Source organism: Crotalus tigris, unplaced genomic scaffold (genome assembly GCF_016545835.1).
Source record: "Crotalus tigris isolate CLP2741 ecotype Arizona unplaced genomic scaffold, ASM1654583v1 scf7180000018925.3142382, whole genome shotgun sequence".
Taxonomy (NCBI): domain Eukaryota; kingdom Metazoa; phylum Chordata; class Lepidosauria; order Squamata; family Viperidae; genus Crotalus; species Crotalus tigris.
Window position 1 is genome coordinate 1,218,039 of NW_024097278.1, and position 23,703 is coordinate 1,241,741.

General features: G+C 42.1%; 1 protein-coding gene across 6 annotated transcripts in view; it reads right to left on the minus strand.

Moving 5' to 3' along the window:
- Nucleotides 1-23,703, minus strand: part of FRMD4A (FERM domain containing 4A) — a 451,440-nt gene that overhangs the window by 93,449 nt on the left and 334,288 nt on the right. For all 6 annotated transcript variants that reach the window (XM_039357562.1, XM_039357563.1, XM_039357560.1 and 3 more), the window contains exons 4-6: nt 21,118-21,210; nt 14,362-14,446; nt 1,048-1,104 (exon numbers count right to left, since the gene is read on the minus strand). In XM_039357562.1, the coding sequence (XP_039213496.1) occupies nt 1,048-1,104; nt 14,362-14,446; nt 21,118-21,210 (235 nt within the window). The remainder of the gene's footprint in view (nt 1-1,047; nt 1,105-14,361; nt 14,447-21,117; nt 21,211-23,703) is intronic.

Sequence of the window (23,703 nt, forward strand, 5' to 3'; positions counted from 1 at the left end):
TTATATTAATTCATATATTTATTAACTAAATGAAATTATAATCCATTGAAGAGAATATCTGTAGCTCAGGGTTGAGCTGTGGGGTGCTTGGTGCTCTCTGAGCACTGATGATATTACCTAGTTTGGTAATGAAATGTCTGCAAGAAAACTACCACGGTCAGAGAGCACCAAAGACCTGGTTGAAATTATAACCAGTTGAATAAAAACATGTTTAATTTCACTCTCTCTTGCAATAACTTTGGTACCAACATTGCCTGGTTAGGAATGGCCAGGAAATAAAATATCAAATTTTAATGCAGGGGAGTAAGTCTTTCCTTCATTGTCTTCACTGCTTCAGCAGTTATGCTTTGGAGAAGACTTAAGTACTGTTGCTGTATTTTGAATTAATTGATTGCTACGCTCAGAGGACATGTTTGTGGATGTCTGGAGTAGAATTTACAATTGTGTTTGTTAATTCCAGTTAATTGGCAATCAATTAACCAGCAGTATAATGGGAGGGGAAAAAACCAGTTAATTTATGGTCCCCTTGGGGCTAAGCATCTTCCTTCTTGCTAATTATATTATGGGGTTGATTATTAACTTGCTAGAACAAAATATATGTTTATGAGAGTCAGTGGAAGGAATGAATGAATATCTCCCTGCATTTGATTTTATAATGGAGATCACAACAACAGCATAAAATGAAATAGAATTGATTATGCTATCTACTCATTGATCTATTGGCTATAAAAGGGATAGAAGATGCTGGAAAATTCTCAGTTCATGTTTATTTCCTCTGTTTAAAAAGATAAGACCTAATGCACATGGGAATACTACTAAAATTAGGATAGTCAGACATCTATTGAATCTCAATCTGTTGAAACTTTAAGATGGGTGAACTGCAACTCCCAGAATTCCGAATTCAATTCTGGGAGTTGAAATTTACCCATCTTAGAGATGCTAAAGTTAAGAAACACTGTCTTTCTTTGTTTCAATGAAACAATAGCAACCACAATTTCCTATTTGGAAAAACCTTGAAATGCATACCACAAAAGCCACACGACTTACCTGTAGGATGTACGCAGCCAACTCAAACACAACTTCACTGTCAACCTCAATCAGCTCCTTTTTGGGAAAAGAGGAATGGGAAAATGACTACATCTATTTATTTCATATCCTACAATAAAGTCTCCAAAGTACTGTATAGTAACATGAAACCAGTGGACATATTTCATTAATTTATCTAGCTTGGATTCCCACCAAGAATTTTCTGGCATACAAAACATTTGTTGAACAAAATTGTACTACGAAAGAAGTACAGATTTTCTCCTGATTCTTTTAAATATTTTCTGTGCTATTTTTGGAACTGCGTTGACTGTAGTTTATCATCCTGGAGGTTTCCTGTGGTGCACCATCTTTTTTTCCTCATGGATTTCTAACAATAGCTCCAGTACATGACATGTAAAAATTTAGAAGAAGTATGTTCAGGCACTACGATAGAAAGTCAAGGATTTCTGTTGGATTTCTGCTTTTTACAGAATTATTAAAAAAGAAAATGGAATGGCCGGCGAAGAAAAAATGTGGCCAATTTTTGTTCACATTAATTAGTAGTTCAAAAATACTGATTGCACCATAATACTAACACCATAATATCAATTGCAGAAAGTGGGTATGTCTAGCCTAGTGAAAAGAAGAACTAGGGTTGACATGATAGCAACAAACAAGAGGGGGTCAACCTATTCTTCAAAATACTGGAAGGCTGGACAAGAAGCAATGGATGGAAACTAATCAAGGAGAGAAGCAACCTAGAACTAAGGAGAAATTTCCTGACAGTGAGAACAATTAACTAATGGAATAGTTTTCCTCCAGAAGTTGTGGGTGCTCCAACACTGGAGTTTTTTCAGAAGAGATGGGACAGCCATTTGTTCAGAATGGCATAGGGTCTCCTGCTTGAGCAGGGGGTTGGGCTAGAAGATCTCCAAGGTCCCTTCCAGCTCTGTTATTCTGTTATACTATAGTAAAGAATCCGTCTTAGAAGTTGCTAATATCTAGGTGAAGCTGGCTGATCTCAAAAATTAATCAGGGTCAAGCCTGGTTATCGTGGGATGGGTGATCACCAGGTCTATAGTGTAGACTGAAAATTCAAAAAATATCCAGGAACAAAATGATGGTGAACCACTTCCATTTTATTTGCCAAGAAAATATTATGGGCAGGTCCAAATATTTACCAGGAGTTTAGGTCAATTCAATGGCATTTTTACCTTTTAGGTGGAGATCAAGGGAAAGGATAGATATAGTCCACACACACAGAAAAATCTGACTGGAAGAATTAGCCCTTCAAGATAAGGTCTGCTCAGCAAACAGACAGATATCGAATTATAGCATCCGTCCCGTTGCAACTCTATGGCACCATATTATGGTGATTTTATTATGGTTTTATCTTAATTTAATATTTTATCCCCTATATTGTATTGTCCACATATCATATATATATTTTCTGAGGTTTTCGCGGGTGTTTGTATGTAGGTCTTTGGTTATTTGGGTTTTCTCCCGTGTCAAATTGGAAGTGTCTTGGTGACGTTTCGACGAAGTCCCATTCATCATCTTCAGGCTGGTGTTTTCGGCTTCGTGCTTCTAGGAGCAATCTAGAAGCACGAAGCCGAAAACACCAGCCTGAAGATGACGAATGGGACTTCGTTGAAACGTCGCCAAGACACTTCCAATTTTACTCAGAGAAAACCCGAATAACCAAAGACCTACACACACACACACACACACACACACACACACACACACACATATATATATATATATATATATATATATATATAATCTTGTATCTTATTTTCATTTTTTAATTTGTGCCAGTGTGTTCATAGAAAAAAAGTGACAATAAAGGCTTATCTTACCATGTCTTTATCTCATCTCATGTCATTTTATCTTATATTTGCTGACACTTTATTTAACTAAATTTGTATTTCAGTGATAGCATGACCTCTGTAGATGCCATACTCTACATAAAATAAATAAGCAAACAGACACAGCAAGTCCTAGTAAAGGTCCACCGTGTGGTATAATAACAGAATCTTGAAAATCTACCAAGATTTCCCTTCACTCCTGTTTCATACCAAAGAGAATCAAGGCAGAGTTCTCTTGAGTCTTTTTCTCACATGCCTTCCTCTCCCTAAGGCTGAGCCGTTGTTTATGTTCTCTTTTATTATCTCTTAATAGTTCAAGCAAAACTCCTTGCACTCTTTGGCCCACATTATCTCCGCATTCCTCTAAAGCAGGGGTTCTCAACCGTGGCAACTTTAAGACTTGTGGATTTCAACTCCCAGAATTCCTCAGCCAGCTTTGGAAGTCCACAAGTCTTAAAGTTGCCAAGGTTGAGGACCCCTGCTCCAAAGGAAGTTCTGCCTGTCAAAAGCTAAGTCACCCAACTCCGGTTCATTTCAATGCAATTATTACAATGGGATTTTTCTTATGTTATCCAGTGTGTGTGTGCAGGCACCATTTGAAATCTTCCATTTGAGACACTTTTGCTGTAAGGAAGCATTGAGTTAAGGACAGCTCAGACCTGCCCCAATAAAATATGGAGACAAATAAAAGCAGAGGTCAAATTAAATCAAAATAACATTTCTGGGTAAGATCTCCCAGATTCATTTTTTTTTATAAATTTATCAGAGGGATATACAAACCTATTTGCATCTCTTTCGTATTTTCCAACCACTTCTGCTTACTTTAATTATAAATGTTCACAAAGAGATGATACCTATTCTCCATTAATAGCTAGAACTGAAAGCCCCTTTGCATCAAATAAATATACAAAAATGGAACGAGAATGTATAAAATTAGGAATTAACTAACCCAAACATACAGGGAGAGCAAAACTACCTGTTCTATTCCTACAGTGGCCAAAAGAATAAGGAGTGAGTGCAAATACATCCCATTTTCAACTCCAGCGATCACCCCTAAGATAACCACCTAAGATATCAAGGGTAGCCATGACATACTTATGGATTACAAGTATCTTATTCTTTATGAACTATACAAGGATCGTAGTTTATGGACTTGGATTCTGTTCCATGAGTTTGGATGCAATTATCCTCATAGCTGAGAAGATGACTTACAGATGAAGAGTTGGCTATGTTTCCTCTTTAGAGATTGTATTTCTCAAAACGGCTTAGACCAGGGGTGTTTAAGCTTGGCACCTTTAAGACTTCTGGACTTCAACTCCCACAATTCTCTAGCCAACTATGCAGGCTGGGGAATTCTGGGAGCTGAAGTCCACAGGTCCTAAAGTTGCCAAACTTGGACACCCCTGGCTGAGATCATTCTCCTGGCAACTAGTAAATCTTTCCATAGTAAGTATGACAAGCTCCAGAAACTCTGATTTAAGATTTAGGTTTTGTCCAAGACGATATACTCCATTGACAACATTCTGATTTAAGATTTAGGTTTTGTCCAAGACGATATACTCCATTGACAACATCTCCTATGAGGTCCAATCATTATTTACCACAGACAACAGCCTTTATTATGACTGGATACCTCAGTAGAAGCCAATGCATGTATTAAATCCCAGAAAATATGTTCACATCTCCAGTGAGCTAGTTATGTCTCCTGTTTTTAGAATATTGTCTTCTACTCAACATCGCTTCCCTGTTTGAAGGGTAGTTTGGTCCATCTCCAGATTAACGGAGGGGTGTTAGCGAGGGGGCAAGGAAGGAGAAAGGGTGACATGCAACATGAAGCCAGTGACATGACGGATGTGTGTGCATCAGGGCTGAGACACCAGTTGTAATTTAGTGACTTCACAATGGTTGCGCCATTGGGTTATGATAGATGCTTTTTAAGAAACATCCAGAGGGAGTGTGTCTCCATCTTGGCAAGAGGGCGGATGGTATGTCACAATGAAAGCCCCAGCCTATACAATAATATTCCACTCAAGATGGGTTGGGTTGCACCACAACATTCCAACAAGGGCCTTCTCACATTTACTACACTGTTCACAACTCCCAGGTCTTTTTGCCTTTGTTCTTTTTCTCTTCTTCCCCAAACATTTCCAGTTTAACCAACAAAAACCAGTGGGACCTCCATGTTTTTCCCCTCCTTTCTGAGCAACCGGGACGTTTAATAGCAAAAGTTTCCTTCTTATGATTCCCATCACTAAGTCCTACTAAGTACATTATTAATTATTACCTCACAATTAAAGATAATTTATGTTTGTAAGCATAGCTCTTTTTTAAAAAATATATTTTATTGATTTTTTTTTTACAATAACAATCTTTAGTGCTTAGTAAACAGCGTGTTGTCTGGGTTCATATATTTAAAAACAACCAATAGTGATTAATTCCCATAATTTCGTAATCAATATATTAATTAATGATATATTTCCTCGATCTTCTCTTCTTCCAATAGTACAGCATAACTCTTTTTTTAGAGAAGAGAGGCAGTTTTCAACTTACAACAGTTCATTTAAGGACCATTCGAATTTACAACATCACCGAAAAAGTGAGTTATGACCGTTTTTCACACTTACGACCATTGCAGCATCCCCATGGTCATGTGATCAAAATTCAGATACTTGGCAACCTACTCATACTTATGACGGTCGCAGTGTTCTGAGGTCACGTAATCCCCTTTCGCGATCTTCTGACAAGCAAAGTCAATGGGGGAAGCCAGATTCACTTAACAACCAGGTTTACTTAACAACTGACTCACTTAAACAACATAAATTTTGGGCTCAGTTGTGGTCATAAGTCGAGGACTTCCTGTAATTGAATTTTTTTTTATTAAAAAAAATGTCTTTTCTCCTTCATGACTTACATAACCGAGCGTAACATTTTCCAATTAACTCAGGAAAAGAACTTCCCTTAAATACTTTGCTAACCTTTACATTTATACAGAAAGGGGAAAAAACAGGAGATAAAACACGAAATCAAAGTTTAGACAACCGCGACGGCGTTTCTCTCTGGAGAAATTTGCGCGTCAAAAAGCAACAGTGCTGGTTGTGAACCTACAGTGGAAGGCTGGCACTTTTTTAAAAAAAAACATGTGTTGCACAACCAAAACACGTTTAAAAAGTTGTGTGTGCGTTGCAGCTGCCCTCTTGCCTTTGTGACCCTCCCATGGATGACTGCTCATGCCATTACAGTGAAGGACACACCTCAATTCACAAGCCTAAGTTTGCTCTTTGTAAAGGAGAACAAACATACTTTGTCCTGTTAAAGAGTTTCCTGCTGTAATGAAAGCCACCTGATTAAAATGAAGCTCTACCTCAAGTCTTCCATCCTTGTTCACTGCAGTTAAGCTGGTCTGTGTTACGCCCTTCTCTACCCCAAAGCGGGCGTTCCTTTATTTATTTATTAGTACGATTCCTCTACCTGAAATATTTCTTACTTGGGAGGTACACCCAGGGTGTATAATAAAATTCAAGAAGGGGCAGATTAAAGAAAACCTGTATTTTCCATGGAGAACAGGAGGAGGAGAGAATGACGGATCTCCTCAAACGTCACTTGAGATTTTATTATTTAAAGAAATGGTTAGTTGGAAAGGAAAAAAAATATTCAGAGAGGAAAGTTGGGACTTCTTTGTCCAAAACTACTTAAGTTGTTAATAATAACAACAACAATAATACTAATAAAGTTGGAAGGGATCTTAGAGGTCATCAAGTCCAACCCCCTGCTCAGGCAGGAAACCCTATACCATTTCAGACAAATGGGCTGTCCAGTCTCTTCTTAAAAACTTCCAGGATTGGAGCATTCACCACTTCTGGAGGCAGGTGTTTCCACTGGTTATTTATTTATTTATCTATTTATTTGTTTATGAGACTTATATACCGCTTTAAGTGCAAGCACTCTCTAAGCGGTGTACACCAGTAAGCAATGTATATATATATATTTACATTGCCCCCAACAATCTGGGTCCTCATTTTACCTACCCCGGAAGGATGGAAGGCTGAGTCAACCTTGAGCCGGTGAGATTTGAACCGCTGACCTGCTGAACACAGTCAGCTAAAGTGGCCTGCAGTACTGCACTCTAACTGCTGCGCCACCTCGGCTCCTGGTTAACTGTTCTAATTGTCAGGAAATTTCTCCTCAGTTCTAGGTTGCTTCTCTCCTTGGTTAGTTTCCATCCATTGCTTCTTGTCCTGCCTTCAGGCGCTTTGGAGAATAGCTTGACTCCCTCTTCTTTGGGGCAGCCCCTTTCATTAGTCAGAACCATGACATGGGGTATGTCTAGTTTAATGAAGAGAAGGACGAGGGGGGACATGATAGCAGTGTTTCAATATCTCAGGGGCTGCCACAAAGAAGAGGGAATCAAGCTATTCCCCAAGGCGCCTGAAGGCAGGACAAGAAACAACGGGTGGAAACTAAGCAAGGAGAGAAGCAACCTAGAACTAAGGAGAAACTTCCTGACAGTGAGAACAATTAACCAGTGGAACAACCTGCCTCCAGAAGCGGTGAATGCTCCAACATTGGACGTTTTTAAGAAGAGACTGGACAGCCATTTGTCCGAAATAGTATAGGGTTTCCTGCCTGAGCAGAGGGTTGGACTAGATGACCTCCAAGGTACCTTCCAACTACTATTATTATTATTATTATTATTATTATTATTATTATTATTATTATTACCTGAACAGTGGGTGGGACTAGAAGACCTTCAAAGTCCCTTCCAACTCTGTTATTTTATATTTCTATATTTTGTGGGTGAGCGACCCTGTAGTTCAGTAGATGGATGATTTACTGCTCAAAATTAACTCAAACGAAATAATAGCAGAGTTCAGGTAAATAAATAGATATCTCTCTTAACTTCTCTATCTTTAAAATAGGGATGGCACCATGCTGGCTAAGGATGATCCACAAAACTAATTAAAGTGCATTGGCACCCAGGGTCATTTTGTTATGAGATAAGTAAAATAAAATAAAACCAAACCATAAAAATCAAAATCACATATTTGGCTGATGGTGCTCAAACATTTACTTAAAAGCGAAAAAGGATTTCACCCCGCAATCACTTAAGGCCATGTCATTTACAAACCACTTTCCTTTCACCAATGTCCAGAATGGACATTTAAGCACTGAAATACCTGTCTGCATTTTGGGGCTCACGCTGAATCATGACATTTAAAGTGCTTTATGAGCTCTGCACTTCGAATTCTGATCAAATTCCAAGTATATTACATTCCAATATATATTCTATCTCCAGTCCTGAAAGCAAAATTCTCTCTGTAATATATGTGAGTGAAGGGATAATAATAAGCCTTTATATCCTGGTTAAGAGAGTTCAAACCAACTAATGCATTCTATTAATAATTCCCAAAAATGACCCTATAAAGAGAGGTCAGTTTAATCTCCCCTTCTTGCTAAGAACTGCATCCAAAAACACCTTCCCTCAGGCGAGGCAGTGAGTCCATGAGAATTATCAGATTTGAACCTGAGAATTTTGCATTAACTCTTTAGGAAAACCCCCTCTTCTTTCTGTTTCCATTTCTTTCTGCCTCAAAGCAGCAACAGAATTGTGAGTTGCGTTGCTTGAAGGCCTAAATTCAGGCTGATAAGAGGGGGAAAAATAGCTCATGTTATTAATTAGCACCGGAGGCAGAACTAATGAACGTAAAACAAGACCCTCTATTCAAGAGACATCTTGGGAGAAAGCAAACTGGACCGTTCCCACAGTATAGTCATGGCATGGAGTAAATTAACCCCCATTTCCACCCCCACCCCCGCAGACTTGCTGGGGGGGGGCAAGGCTTCAAGTAGGGAATCCATTTCAGCTAAGCCCCCACCCCACCCCGCCCCCCTCCATCTCCTGGTAGATGACAACGCTAAGTAACACGTCTCTCTATGCTGACCTGTTGTAATTGTAAGCAGATTCCCTACGTCAGTGGTGGCGAACCTATGGCACCGGTGCCAGAGGCGGCACTCAGAGCCCTCTCTATGGGCACGCGCACCGTTGCCCCAATCCCAGGCCTTCAGCTGGGTTTTATAAAATTTTTTAAGCATGTACAAAAAAAAAAACATAGGTTCAATCAATCAGTCAATTTCAATTTCTCGTGAGAAAAAAAAAAGATCTTGCAAAGTTGGAATTGATTGATTGAACTGTTTAGTCCCCCCCAGCCTGCCGTTACCACTGCGGCCACGCCCACCCAGTGGGCCACGCCCACCCAGTGGGCCACGCCCACCCAGCACCCGACAATGCATAAATGGGTTTTGGGTTGCAGTTTGGGCACTCGGTCTCTAAAAAGTTCGCCATCACTGCCCTACGTACACATTCCATAGAAATGTTCAGGATTTCTAAATATTTCGTTTAAGAAAGACCGTTCTGTAGCAGGGAGAAATTGGGATGTTCAAAACTAGTCTGATGAAAAGAAGGGTTAGGAGGGACATGATAACAACCTTTGAGGGGGGGGGGTCTGCCTATTTTCCAAAGCACCTGAAGGCAGGACAAGAAGCAACGGATGGAAACTAATCAAGGAGAGAAGCAGCCTAGAATTAAGGAGAAATTTCCTGACAGTGAGAACAATTAATCAGTGGAACAACTTGTTTTTCAGAAGTTGTGGGTGCTCCATCACTGGAAGCTTTTAAGAAGAGACTGGACAGCCATTTATCTGAAATGGTATACGGTTTCCTGCCTGAGTAGAGGGTTGGACTACAAGACCTCCGAGGTCCCTTCCAGCTCTTATTATTTTGTTAAAACTGTTCTCTTGGTCCAGATGGCTGGATTCGTCTTGCAAACCAAAAGTTTATATCGTAAGTAAACGATAAAAGGCTGCCGTGAGTTGATCTTGGTTTTTGGCTGCGGTCAGATTTGACTTTTTGACAAGTATGTGTGAGTGGTTGGATGTTGCCTTCTTCCAAGATGTTTTTCCAAATTCTCAACCCAGCTTACAAATCCTGAGACTTCCTGGTAACTCAACTACAAACCAGATCCCACCCTGCTTAGCTTTGCAGCCTAGATAAGGCTGGTCACCCGGCTGTAATAGCTGCACGGAACCTAATGGAGCATCCTTCCGACAGGACACCCATGGAATTAATTTGTTAAGGGACTAACTGGGGGATCAATCACTATCTTCAAAGAGGACTTTTTATCTGTCTTCCAGGAATTCTGAGAGACCCTCCCTACATTTTGCAATGTCTACTTCTTCTGATGCTTTGATGGACATCTACACATAGCTTCCTTGGCAGCAAGATGGAAGTTATTTCTCACTATCTTTTTCTGGATGTTTTTCAACTTCACTGTGTAACTTAATATCCTGGGATAGCTTGCTTGCCTCTGGATATCTCATCCTCACTTTTAATTCTGGTTGTAATGATTGAGGAGGCTAGAACTGTTACGGCAAAATACAGTGGTACCTTGGTACTCAACATTAATTGGTTCAGGGAGGTGCAATGAGTAACTAGAATAGAATAGAATAGAATAGAATAGAATAGAACTGGAAGGGACCTTGGAGGTCTTCTAGTCCAGCCTCCCCCCCCCTCAAGCAGGAGAACCTATACCATCTCAGACAGGTGAATGTTTAGTCTCTTCTTAAAAATCTCCAGTGATGGAGCACCCACAATTTCTGGAGGGAAGCTGTTCCACTGGTTGATTGTCCTCACTGTCAGGAAGTTTCTCCTTAATTCCAGGTTGCTTCTCTCCTTGACCAGTTTCCAACCATTGTTTCTCATCCTTCCCTCTGGTGCTCTGGTGAATAACCTGGCCCCCTCTGCCTTGTGGCAGCCCCTCAGATACTGGAACACTACTATCATGTCTCCCCTATTTCTTCTTTTCTTTAGACTAGCCAAACCCAAGTCCTGCAGCCGTTCTTCCTATGTTTTAGTCTCCAGGCCTTGGATCATCTTAGTTGCTCTTCTCTGAATTTTTTCCAAACTCTCAACATCTTTATTGTGATAAGATGACCAAAATTGGCTGCAGTATTCCAGGTGTGGTCTTACTAGGGTTTTATAAAGTGGTAATAACAAATGATGAGTATCAAACAAATTTTTCCCATAAGGAATAATGTAGTGAGTCACAAGGTAGCTGATATCAACAAGTTCTAGCTCATATATTGAGTATCAAACAAACGATGTACAGGGATAAAATGTTCGCAACTAAATGCACCAAATTCAATGAGTTTCAAAGCAGTTTGATATCAAGATAATGTAGAAATATACACTTATCTTTTGTAAATAGAAATACATGCTTATCTTTTGCCTAGGAGTGTTTTTATGTCTCCTGATCTCCACATCCAAATATACTAATCTGGATGTAACGTTGAAATGAAAAATTTTAAAATACTTGTTGATCTGGAACAAATTCTCTACTCTTCTTGTAGGAGTGGCCAAACAAACCTGGTCTGTCATGGTTTGAATTGGGATTGCTGCTTTATGATTCTAAATTCTTAGGAGACTACCAACTTCGGGATCCTTGATAGAACATAATGCTAATTGAAACTTAAGAGAGTCTTTCAGGTTTATTTATAAAGCCAAGACTTGATTTTTGAATTAACTGCATTTATGCAATTTCCTTGGCTAACCATTGCCTTCTTTCAAACAGCTCTACTATCCCAGTTCAATAGCCCTACAAACCATCCGGGGTTCCAACAGTGATTGATTGCAGTTGGCTTCTAGTCGTCACTAGCCAAGATCAGTTCTGTGCTGCCACCTGCTGGATTTTCCCAAATTTAGTTACTCTTCATGGTTGGAAGAGACCAGCATGAATGCATGGCTAGAGAGTTCAGATTCTACAATTCATAATTCTAATTAAATGCACCAGTGCGTTAGTGCTACTTACACAGGCAATTAAATTATCCTTTGTTGCAGCCGTGTCAAAACATGCTTCACCCAGCTTGCTAGATTAAGCCACGAGAATGCATTTCCTAATTTAACATAGGTTGGGATGCTCTGGTATTAAGCCATTGCAAAGTCAAATTGAAATCAAATCAGTCAAGTCAATCACTATGGCCATAAAAACAGCAAAGTATTGGTCTTGTCACAGCTTCTTTTTTCCAAGGCTGGCATGTTTTGTGGATCCAGTCATCTCTCACTAGTCAACAGAGAACTGGAATTTTAGACTTTAGGAAATACTTTATTCCTGCTCGAAGTCCAGGAAGCTGTTGATCTGCCAATGGGTTACATCAGGGGGTCTTTAAACTTGGCCCTTTTATGACTTGTGGACTTCAACTCCCAGAATTCCTCAGCCAGCTTTGCTGGGAGTTGAGGTCCACGAGTCATAAAAGAGCCAAGGTTGCCTACCCCTGGCCTAGGTGGTCTATTAACCTCATTGGGATGATTCTATTGTGTTTTTCAGGTAGTCCTCGAATTATGGCCACAATGGAGCCCAACATTTCTGTTGCTAAGCGAGACCGTTGTTAAGTGAATTTTGCCCATTTTACAACCTTTCTTGTCCCAGTGGTCAAGTCAGTAACCCAGTTGTTAAGTGAATCTGGTTTCCCCATTGACTTTCCTTGTTAAAGGGGATCACGTGACCCCGGGACACGGCAAACCGTCATAAATACGAGTCAGTTGCCAGGAGTCAGAATTTTGATCACATGACCACAGGGATGCTGCAACAGTTGTGAGTGCGAAAAATGACTGTAAGTCACTTTTTTCAGCTCTGTTTTAACGTCAGTCGCTAAATGGAACTGCTGTTAAGTCGAGGACTACCTGAACTGTGAATTAAATAGTCCAATGTCAACATGGTTGTGTTCACCTAAGAGGCTTGACTCATTTGCTAGGTTGACACAACATATTATAAGACCCCAAAATCTAACCAGGATGGACATTATAATAATAATAATAATAATAATAATAATAATAATAATAATAATAATAATAATAATAATAATAATAATAGTAGTAGTAGTAGTAGCAGTAGTAAAGTTGGAAGGGACCTTGGAGGTCATCTAGTCCAACCCCCTGCTCGGGCAGGAAACCCTACACCATTTCGGACAAATGGCTGTCCAGTCTCTTCTTAAAAACTGCCAGTGTTGGAGCATTTACTGCTTCTGGAGGCAAGCTGTTCCACTGATTAATTGTTCTCACTGTCAGGAAGTTTCTCCTTAGTTCTAGGTTGCTTCTCTCCTTGATTAGTTTCCACCCGTTGCCTTAATCCAACTTAACATATCATGTAAATATCCTGGCTAAGTTTGTACAGGCAGTCCTCGACTTACGACCACAACTGACCCCCAAAATTTATGTTGCTAAGTGAAACACTTGCTAAGTGAGTTTTGCCCCATTTTATGACACTTGCCACGGTTGTTAAGCGAATCACGGCAATTGTTAAGTTAGCAATAACACAGTTGTTAAAGTGGACTCTGGCTTCTCCACTGACTTTGCTTCTCAGAAGGACACAAACAGGGATCACGTGACTTTGGGACACTGCAACCGTCCTAAGTTCATGCCAGTTGCCAAGCGTATAAATTTTGATCACGTGACCACGGGGAGGCTGCCACGGTCGTCAGAGCGAAAAATGTTCCTAAGTCGCTTTTTTTTCAGCGCCATTGTAACTCTGGTCACTAAATGAACTGTTGTAAGTTGAGGACTGCCTGCATTTGACCTGGGTGCACGGGTTGTGTGAATACGGCTAGAATGTAGTACAGTGATGGCGAACCTTTTAGAGACCGAGTGCCCAAACTGCAACCCAAAACCCACTTATCACCGGGTGCCAGGTGGGCGTGGCCCACTGGGTGGGCGTGGCTGTGGTGGTCATGGCAGACTGGGTGGGTGTGGCCAAGGTGGGTGTGGGGAGGGATGCCTGTGGGGGCCGGTCAGGGTTGGGGGAGATCCAAGGGGTCTCTGGCAGGTGGGGCGGTGGGCAGGAGGGCCGTCCTGCGGGGTGAGGCGAGGCGAGGCAGGGTGGGGGTCCCATTGTCGCAGGGCAAGGCAAGGCAGGAGCCGGGGCGGCTGCTGCCTGACACCATCGGCCCGCGCACATAGAGGCCAGCGAGCGCATGGGGGCCGACAGTGTCCGTTAGCAGCCACAGCCTGCCGCCCCCTTGACTGGCACACTCTGGGGCTCCGCATCCCACCACCAGCAGTTCAGAAAAGCCGCCTCTGAGCTGGACGGCTGGCCGACAACTGAGGAGGCGATGCAGTGGGTCGTGCCCGGGAAAAGGAGAGCATGCGAGGCCAGGAGGGATGGGACGGGGGGCGGGAAACCAGCCATGCTGGGATGCATCCAGCCACATGGGACCTCAGTGAGTTAGCGGTCAGCTGGTTGAAGAGGGACAGTTGCCATCTCCGGGGCATGGTGCGCGTGCCCACAGAGAGGGCTCTGAGTGCCGCCTCTGGCACGCGTGCCATAGGTTCACCCCCACTGATCTAGTACGGAGCCAGAGGCAACCTGGTTTGAACTCAACCGCTGCAATAACACAAAGAGGAAAAATCCGGGACTTGCCTTGTAAATACACGACTTGGCATTCAGGAAAAACAACTCGATGGTGGCGTTATCCTTCAGGTAAGATATGCTCTCAATGTAGAACCTGGGAATGAAACAGACAAGTCAAATCAACTCAGAAAGGAAAGCGTGGCTGCCAAATAAATAAAGGAGCCTTTATTCAATTTGTTTTTATCTTGATGTGAAAAAAATGCCGCTTGGTGGAAGCTTCAAGGCTAAAAGAGAAGAGAATTCCTTTTCTTTCGGTGATTGTGTTATGACTGTCGGGAAGATTTGTGGGTCCCTTAAGACACCATCCGTCAGCATTGCCGATACCGGGATGTCCCGGCCAACAGCAAAGGCATTAACTGCTTGTTCTATTTCACAGACTGATTTATCGCTCCATAAATATTTTAGGCTGAGGTTGTTTACTTTCCCCCAGTCATTGTCCTTCATGCTTGCACTGCTGGGCTGCCTCAGAGCAAGGGATGAATCATAAGGTGAGAATATCTGCTTTTCAAAGAGCTTTTGAGGGAAAGGATGAAGAAGGTACAATAGCTGGATGTTGGTTTAAAATGGACATACTGTAACCTGAAATATATTTTTTTTTAATGGTGTGCTGAATTGATCGAGGACTGCATGATGTAGGGTGAACCTGGATCAGAGGAACTGAACATAGAGCAAACCCCACTCCCTTCTCACTTGCTTCTCAGAAAGGGATCATGTGACCCTGGGACACTGCAACCGTCCTAAGTACATGCCAGTTGCCAAGTGTATGAATTTTGATCACATGACCCCGGGGATGCTGCAACCGTCGTAAGTGCGAAAAAGGTCATGTCACTTTTTCCACTGCTGTTGTAACTTCGGTCACTAAATGAATGTTTGTAAGTCAAGGACTATCTGTGTCAGCCTGCAATACAGTAACATAAAGCATTAAAAGCACGCAAGTCTTTCCCAAGGGATCTCTGCATACTATCTGAGTTTTCTTACTCTTGCAATCTTTAATCTACTTACCGAACTTTCTCACAAAATCAGATTCATCTCTGTTATTTAGTTTGATTTAAACCTCAGAGTCTTCCTAAAAGCTTCGGAGAATGCTCATTACTTGAATGTGTGTTTGATCTTCTTAACAAACTGTAGGTCGTTAGCCTTCCCCTTTTATTGATTGAGAACCCGATCGATAAGACCTCTGCGGTACGTGCTCTGTAACGTTCGGTTCACATTGCAGGACTTCGGTGGACATTGCTAATTTATATAATAAATGGGACTGTCCCAAAATCTCCTTGTGCGCTTCATCACAAAGATGGAAAATAAAATGACTCGGCTTTTGAATATCCATCCTCAAACTGAAATGTTCCTTAAGTACTCCTTGCAACGTTTATCTCACCAATACGCTCATCAAAGAATGAAGGCAAAAAAGACATTCAAATAAAAAAGTTTCGGAATAACTGAGTGGCCCTGATGACTCCCTGGATGGACAGAGAGGGATTTTAATTAGGATATCTAAGGATTATGATGAACATGAGCCGAATATGGGAAAGCAAGGACATCACAGCCTGACAACCAAATGTAGTAGTAAATAATAATAATAATAGCAGTAGTAGTAGTAGTAGTAGTAGTAGTAGTAAATGCATATAAAGTCAAAATTGAGAAGACAGCAACAGACAGTAAGTGCCGCCTATGCAAAGAAGCTGAAGAAACAGTGGACCACCTGGTAAGCTGCTGCAAGAAGATTGCACAGATTGACTACAAGCAGCGGCATGACAAAGTAGCAACAATGGTGCATTGGAAGATCTGCAAGAAATATCATTTGCCTGTAAGCAAGAACTGGTGGGATCATAAAATAGAGAAAGTCATAGAAAATGAAAAAAAATTAAACTGCTCTGGGACTTCAGAATTCAAACAGACAAGCACCTGTAACATAACACCCCGGACTTAACAACTGTCGATAAAAAAGACAAAAAAATCTGGAGAGTGGACGTGGCAGTGCCTGGAGACAGCAGAATAGACGAGAAAGAACTGGAGAAGATAACAAAATAGAAAGATCTAAAAATAGAAATAGAAAGACTGTGGCAAAGGCAAGCAAGGGTAGTACCAATAGTAATAGGCGCCTTGGGTACAATCCCAAAACAACTGGAGCACCACTTGAACACCATTGGCATTGACAAATTTGCCATTAGTCAATTGCAAAAGGCGGCCTTACTAGGAACTGCTTCCATCCTGTGACGATATCTGTAATACCATCAAACATCCACATCTGCCTATCCCAGGTCCTTGTTAAGGACTCGATAGGTAGACAAAATGCCAAATCCAGTCTGAATATCTGGCTGACTGTGCAATGATCAATAATAATAATAATGATAATGATGATGATGATGATGATAATAATAATAATAATAATAATAATAATAATAATAATAATAATAATAATAAAGTTGGAAGGGACCTTGGAGGTCATCTAGTCCAACCCCCTGCTCAGGCAGGAAACCCTATACCATTTCAGACAAATGGCCGTCCAGTCTCTTCTTAAAAACTTCCAGTGTTGGAGGATTCACAACTTCTGGAGGCAGGCTGTTCCACTGGTTAATTGTTCTAACTGTCAGGAAATTTCTCCTTAGTTCCAGGTTGCTTCTCTCCTTGATTAGTTTCCATCCATTGCTTCTTGTCCTGCCTTCAGGCGCTTTGGAGAATAGCTTGACTCCCTCTTCTTTGGGGCAGCCCCTGAGATACTGGAACGCTGCTATCATGTCCCCCCTCATCCTTCTCTTCATTAGACTAGACATGCCCAATTCCTGCAACCATTCTTCATATGTTTTAGACTCCATTCCCTTAATCCTCTTTGTTGCTCTTCTCTGTACTCTTTCTAGAGTCTGTTTTGTTCCCCGTGGCTACCTATGGTTGTGACAATGGGACCTTAAAAAAGCAAGACAGGAAGAAAATCAACTTGTTTGAGCTGTGGTGCTGGAGAAGTCTCCTTCCTATTCCTTTGACAGCAAAGGTGACCAACAAGCAAGAAGTGGAGCACATAGCACCAGGAATGTCACGGGAAGGCAAAGTCACAAAACTGCATCTCACTTATTCTGGCCATGTCATACAGGGGAATTCACTGGAGAAAGCCATTGTATTTGAAAGGGTTAGCGGTAAAAGGAAACCAGCCTGCCAAAGAACACCATATCAAAGCCGACCCCAGCCAGAGCATCAAACAACTCAAAGAAGCGAGAGATTGGAAAATGTGGCCCATACACAAGGACGGAAAGAAAACCCCCCTTGCTTTGAGAAAGAGTCCTGATGCCAATTTCCTAACAGGAATAATTACACGTAAGAGCAGTGGTTCTCAACCTTTTTAATGCCGCGACCCCCAACTGGTCGTAAGTCGAGGACTACTCAACCGGTCGTAAGTTGAGGACTACTCAACTGGTGCAGCACCGTTTGCAGAATGGGACTTTTGGCGGGCTCAGCAGGGCAGAGACAGCCTGGACAATTCCTATTGGCTTTTGAAGCCAATAGAATTAGACTCTGTTCAAGAGAGTCTATTCTATTGGCTTTCAAAAGCCAATAGAATAAAAGGGAGGAGCACAGCTAAGGAAAAGGGGGGAAAAAATGGCGGACTGCGTTGTTTGGTGACCTCCGTGAAATGGTTGTTCGACCCCAAATGGGGTCCCGACCCACAGGTTGAGAACCACTGCGTAAGAGAGAATTTGCCCAAATTATGCAAGGCGGGGCTAACAATTAAGGAAGTTAATGACCAGGAAGGCTGTATAGAGAGAAGCATAAAGTAAAGATGGGTATCCTGTCTGGCTTGTGGATTTTCCAGCAGTGTTCAATGCTGGCCAGTCTGAATGCGGAAGCCTGGATGAGGTGGGCTAGAACAGTGAGGAACAAACAACTATGTAAAATGGTTTTTTTGGTGTCCGAGAATATATGAATGTGAGTGAAACAAAGAAAATGCTTCTGGGAAACACCAGAGGGCAGTATTGCACTTCTTAAAATTCTAAGACTTTTGAAAACCAGCCCAATTTCTAGAAATAAAAGACCAGGAAGTTTAACTGCAAAGAAAGAAAGAAAGAAAGAAAGAAAGAAAGAAAGAAAGAAAGAAAGAAAGAAAGAAAGAAAGAAAGAAAGAAAGAAAGAAATTGGTATCTCTGTCCTTTCCACCACCTCTCTCATTAGCTTTGTTCAAAATGTTGGACGATGTTGGACGAAGTGTGAATGGTGGAGATTTACTGAGCAGAAGATTTCTGCTATTTGGTTAAAACCCCCCCCCCATATCAGGTTTTCTCCAAGGTTACAGGCAATCTGATACCCTCCAAATATTTTTTTGGATAAGGTTCCTCGTTGCTGCCATGTTGGATGTTAAGTCAAACAATCTGTTAGAAATATCTCTAAGCCTTACAGCACTTTTGATGCAAAACAGAGTGTTAGTTTGGTGTAATAATGAAGGTGCTTGCCTAGAAACCAGGAGGTGGTGAGTTCTAGTTGCTCCTTAGGAACAAAAGCTGGCTGGGCCCATCACCAGGAGACTAGAAGTTCTGGACCTGCTTTAGGTACACAAGCCAGCTGTGTGACATTGGGCCAATCAGCAAGAGACAGTGAGTTCTAGTCCCGCCTTAGCCATGAAAACTGGTTGGGTGACTTTAGGCCAATCACCAGGAGATGGTGATTTCTAGTCCTGCCTTAGCCATGAAAACTGGTTGGGTGAATTTGGCCCAATCACCAGGAGACGGGGAGTTTAGTCCCGCCTTAGCCATGAAAACTGGCTGGGTGGGTGAATTTGGCCCAATCACCAGGAGACGGTGAGTTCTAGTTCTACCTTAGCCATGAAAACCAGTTGGCTGACTTTAGGCCCATCACCAGGAGACTGGGAGTTCTAGTCCCGCATCAGGCATGAAAACTGGGTGGGTGACTTTGGGCCTGTCCCTCTCTCTCAGCCCAGCCCAACCCACCTTACAGGGCTGTTGTTGTTGGGAAAATTGAAGGAGGAATGAGTACGTATGATTGCCGCCTTGAATTATTTATAAAGTAATACAGGCGGGATAAGAATCTAATAAATAAATAAAATAAAATACTTTTCCCTCACCAGATGCCCTTTGTACAGCCTAGACCAGGGGTAGGCAACCTTGGCTCTTTTATGCTGGCTCAGGAATTGTGGGAGTTGGAGGTCCACGAGTCATAAAAGAGCCAAGGTTGCTTATCCCTGGCCCAGACCGTAAGTGACAACCGCACTAATCTTTGCCCAATCTAGCTGATTCTTGTGACTATCGAACTATTGTGCATATCTTAACCCAGGGGTAGGCAACCTCGGCTCTTTTATGATTCGTGGACTTGAAGTCCACGAGCCGAGGTTGCCTACCCCTGTCTTAACCCAAGTTAAGGGAGACCAGGATAACTCATCTGATGAAGCATTCTCCATTTTGTGACCGTAATATTACGACCGCATAAGCCACAAACCCGGTGTGGCTTGAACTCTGCAGTGTCTGCAGCGAGATTGCTTATGACATTCCAGTCTGTAAAGCCTAATGCAGTCTGATCGATTTCCGAGCAGACGCTAGGAAAGGAAAGGGCCGCTAGGCTAACAGCCAAGCCGTAATGGTTGAAACGAAAGTTAGTCTCCTGCAAACAGATTCCTCTACTTGGAAGGAATATGTTGAATAACAAGGGCTTTATCGTTTTGATGAGGGCGCCTCTACGTGCCCTCGTCTTGATGGCTGGTTCTTAGGGACCACACAGATCTTCTCCAAGATGTTCTGTCCCCATCCCGAAGCTTCAGGTCTTACAATGGTTCAGCTCTCACTATTGTGATAGATTCACTCCCTCCCTCCCTTCCTATCTCCTCCCTTCCCCATCTCCTTCCTTCCTTCCTTCCTTCCTTCCTTCCTTCCTTCCTTCCTTCCTTCCTTCCTTCCTTCCTTCCTCCCCATCTCCTTTCTTTCTTCTTTCCCTCCTTCCTTCCTTCTTTGCTTTCTTCCTTCTTTCCTTCCCTTCCTTCCTCATCTCCTTTCTTCCTTCCCCATCTCCTTCCTTCCTTCCTTCCTTCCTTCCTTCCTTCCTTCCTTCCTTCCTTCGCATCTCCTTTCTTCCTTTCCCATCTTCTTCCTTGCTTCCTTCCCTATCTCCTTTCTTCCTTTCCTTCCTTCCCTTCCTTCCTCCCCATCTCCTTTCTTCCTTCCCCATCTCCTTCCTTCCTTCCTTCCTTCCTTCCTTCCTTCCTTCCTTCCTTCCTTCCTTCCTTCCTTCCCCATCTCCTTCCCTCCTTCCTTCCTTTCCTTCCTTCCCCATCTCCTCCCTTCCTTCCCTCCCTCCCTCCCTCCCTTCCCCATCTTCTACTATGTGAACACCTTGACAGGTTGGTTCCTTTCCTTTTTTGTGTTGTTTACAGTGCCTCAGAACTCATTTCTCTGGTTGTGACTGTTCTCACTTTTGCACCAGTGGTTAAACTACGGGCTTATCCATTTAATGAATAACTCTTTCCAAACCAGGAATCTGCTATGACGATGGCAAAAGTATCAGCACGATTGGGATAAAAAAATAAATAAATCACCTCCCTTTACAAAACACAGAAAAAGTGTGGCAGTTCAAATTCAAAGTTGTGGCTTTTATCTTGACTTTTTTTTTTGACCATCCCCAGGGACCCCCCCTTTGTAATGACTTTCTGAATCCTAATTGGTAGTCAAAATCTGATGTTCAATTAGGCCTCGGTGCAATAGGTGAAATAATAAAATCCGCTAATAAGATAAATAGATTCATTTGGAAAGATAACTTGTCCAAATTCATCCTCACCTGACACAGAAGTATAAAACCACCAATCCAGACTTTTTAGGGAAATCATGTTCCAGCACTCGACGATCCAACTGAAGCCAGTTCAAATGGCCCCTGGTTAAACCACAAAACAGAGAAACAGTGATTAGAACATCAAACCATTTTGTGTCATTTGATGTTATTGCATTGCATTGACCAGAGTCACCTTCCTTGTAGGGAAGATGGGCAGAATAAAAATTGAACAAACGAGTGAATGAGTGAACAAACGAACAAACAAATAAATAGTGTTACCTCTCCCCTGCCATTCCTGTAGGAACTTAAGGTAGTACACCTGGTTCTCTCCGCCACCATTTTTTAAAATCTTTGTGTTTAAAGATTAAACCAAAGATTAAATTAAATTAAGTAAACCTTCTGAGGAAGATTAGATTGAGAGACAGTGACTTAAGTCTCCTTGAATGAGGACTTCAATTGGGGTCTCCTTAAACCTAGTCAAACACCTCAGTCGTTACTGTCCACTGCCTCTCTAACAAAAACTTCATCCGATTCAGCTTCCCTAACCTAAACATTTCCAGATATGGTGGGACCTCAACTCCCATGTTTTTTACACCGGGGTTAAGAACCGTGGGAGTCAAAGATCGATACATCTGGGCAAGGAAAACTGGTTTGCAATGATCAAGCATAAAGCGTTCAATAAAAATGCAACCAGGTACTACAGGATAGAATGACGTTTGAGGCAGAAATACAGCACACAGCTGGGGATGGCTGTGGTATCATTTAACACAGAAAGTTCAACCTGTCAAGGTGAGAACTGGAGATGGAGAAGTGGAGAGGAGAAGAGATAAGAGTCAGGGCTCTTCCTTGCTGTCCTGACCACCCTTTGTGGGACTGGAGAACTGAAAGTCTCTCAGTTTTTTTCTATTAAACACTGTTCATGCCAGGAGTTTATACAAGGCCGGGAAGATTCCTCCGTAGGCTAAAACATGGCCAAACAACGTCTCAGACATTTTATTTGCCATCCGGTATGTCTGGAACAGCCTTGCAAATAAACTCTGTCAAACTGGCTTTCGAGAGCTTTGGGAAAACACAGCTGCTCCGCTCTTGCACGCTCAGAATGAGCAGCAGTTACTACGGGCTGCGCTCGGCGATGCTATTTTGGGTCATTTTCTTTGATTAAGCTGGAAGTAGTCAAAAGAGTTGTTTGATTGTATAGAGGGAGGGTTCTCGACTTCGGGGGTCTTGAGTCCCTTCTAATCCCACTGTCAAAAGAAACCGGGTCTCGCTGCCCAAAACTCCCACTTTTGCTGAAAAAGACAGTTAAAGCGTTTGCAGATGTTGGGTGTTTTATCGCTTAGGATAAATTTTACAACTTAAAAATAATGGCAGCAAAAACCCTGACAATTATCCTGTCAATGTAAAATGCCGAGGGGGTAGGATAACTACAGCTGAAATAAGATCACTAAAGAGGGAACATCTTCTTGTAAGCTCAAACCAAAAAATATGAAGAGAGAGAGAGAGAGGGAAAGAGAGAGAGAGAGAGACAGACAGACAGAATAACAGAATTGGAAGGGACCTTTGAGGTTGTCTAGTCCAACCCCCTGCCCAAGCAGGAGAAATTGGTTGTCCAACTTCTTAAAAACCTTTAGTATTGGAGCATTCAGAATTTCTGGAGGCAAGTTGTTCCACTGATTTAATTGATCTAATACCAAGCAGGATTATTTGATTTTGACTCCTAAACTCTCAGAGGCTGCTTCAGCTTGGATTGTGGAAAAATCTCTGGTCAGATTCTTTCCTTATTTCTCCATTGTCTGTTAGGTTTTCCTCTGCCCCCAATAATTCCATTTAGATTATTTCTGTGTTGAACCGACAGCATGTTGGAAAACGCTATCTTTTAAGAAGTAGAATAGTGACTCTGACAGGTAGGAACCCTTGGCCTATGACTGAATATGCCCATGGGTTACAAGATTAGGGATCTATCCATTCCGGTAAGGTCTCTACAGTTACATGGGCCTATGTAGTTAAAGTCCCTTTAAAGAAATGAAACCAATATTTTTTCTTGCAATGATTGTGTCCAAAATCTTTGTCTTGGATTAACATCAGAATAAGCATCCATGCTAGCTGGAGTCAGAAACTAGAAGAATTCAGGTTAAATTATGTATAGATTGTCCTTTGCTCTTGGGTGAGACGGGCGGTTAGAAAAGCATCATTATAGAGATGCACGTGATATTCCTAGATGGCCCTTCCTCTTAGCATCGTCTCCATCTTATCATAGAGTCTAGGACAGGCAACCTTGGCTCTTTTATGACTTGTGGACTTCAACTCCCAGAATTCCTAAGCCAGCATGGCTCAGCTTGGAAACTTCTCCCTTTCCCCTCAGCATGGCTGGCTCAGGAATTCTGGGAGTTGAAGTCCACGAGTCATGAAAGAGCCAAGGTTGCCTACCTCTGGGCTAGGCCTAGGCTGCTTTATGACTCGTGGACTTCAACTCCCAGAATTCCTGAGCCAGCATGGGTCAGCATGGAAACCTCTCCCTTTCCCCTCAGCATGGCTGGCTCAGGAATTCTGGGAGTTGAAGTCCACGAGTCATAAAAGAGCCAAGATTGCCTACCA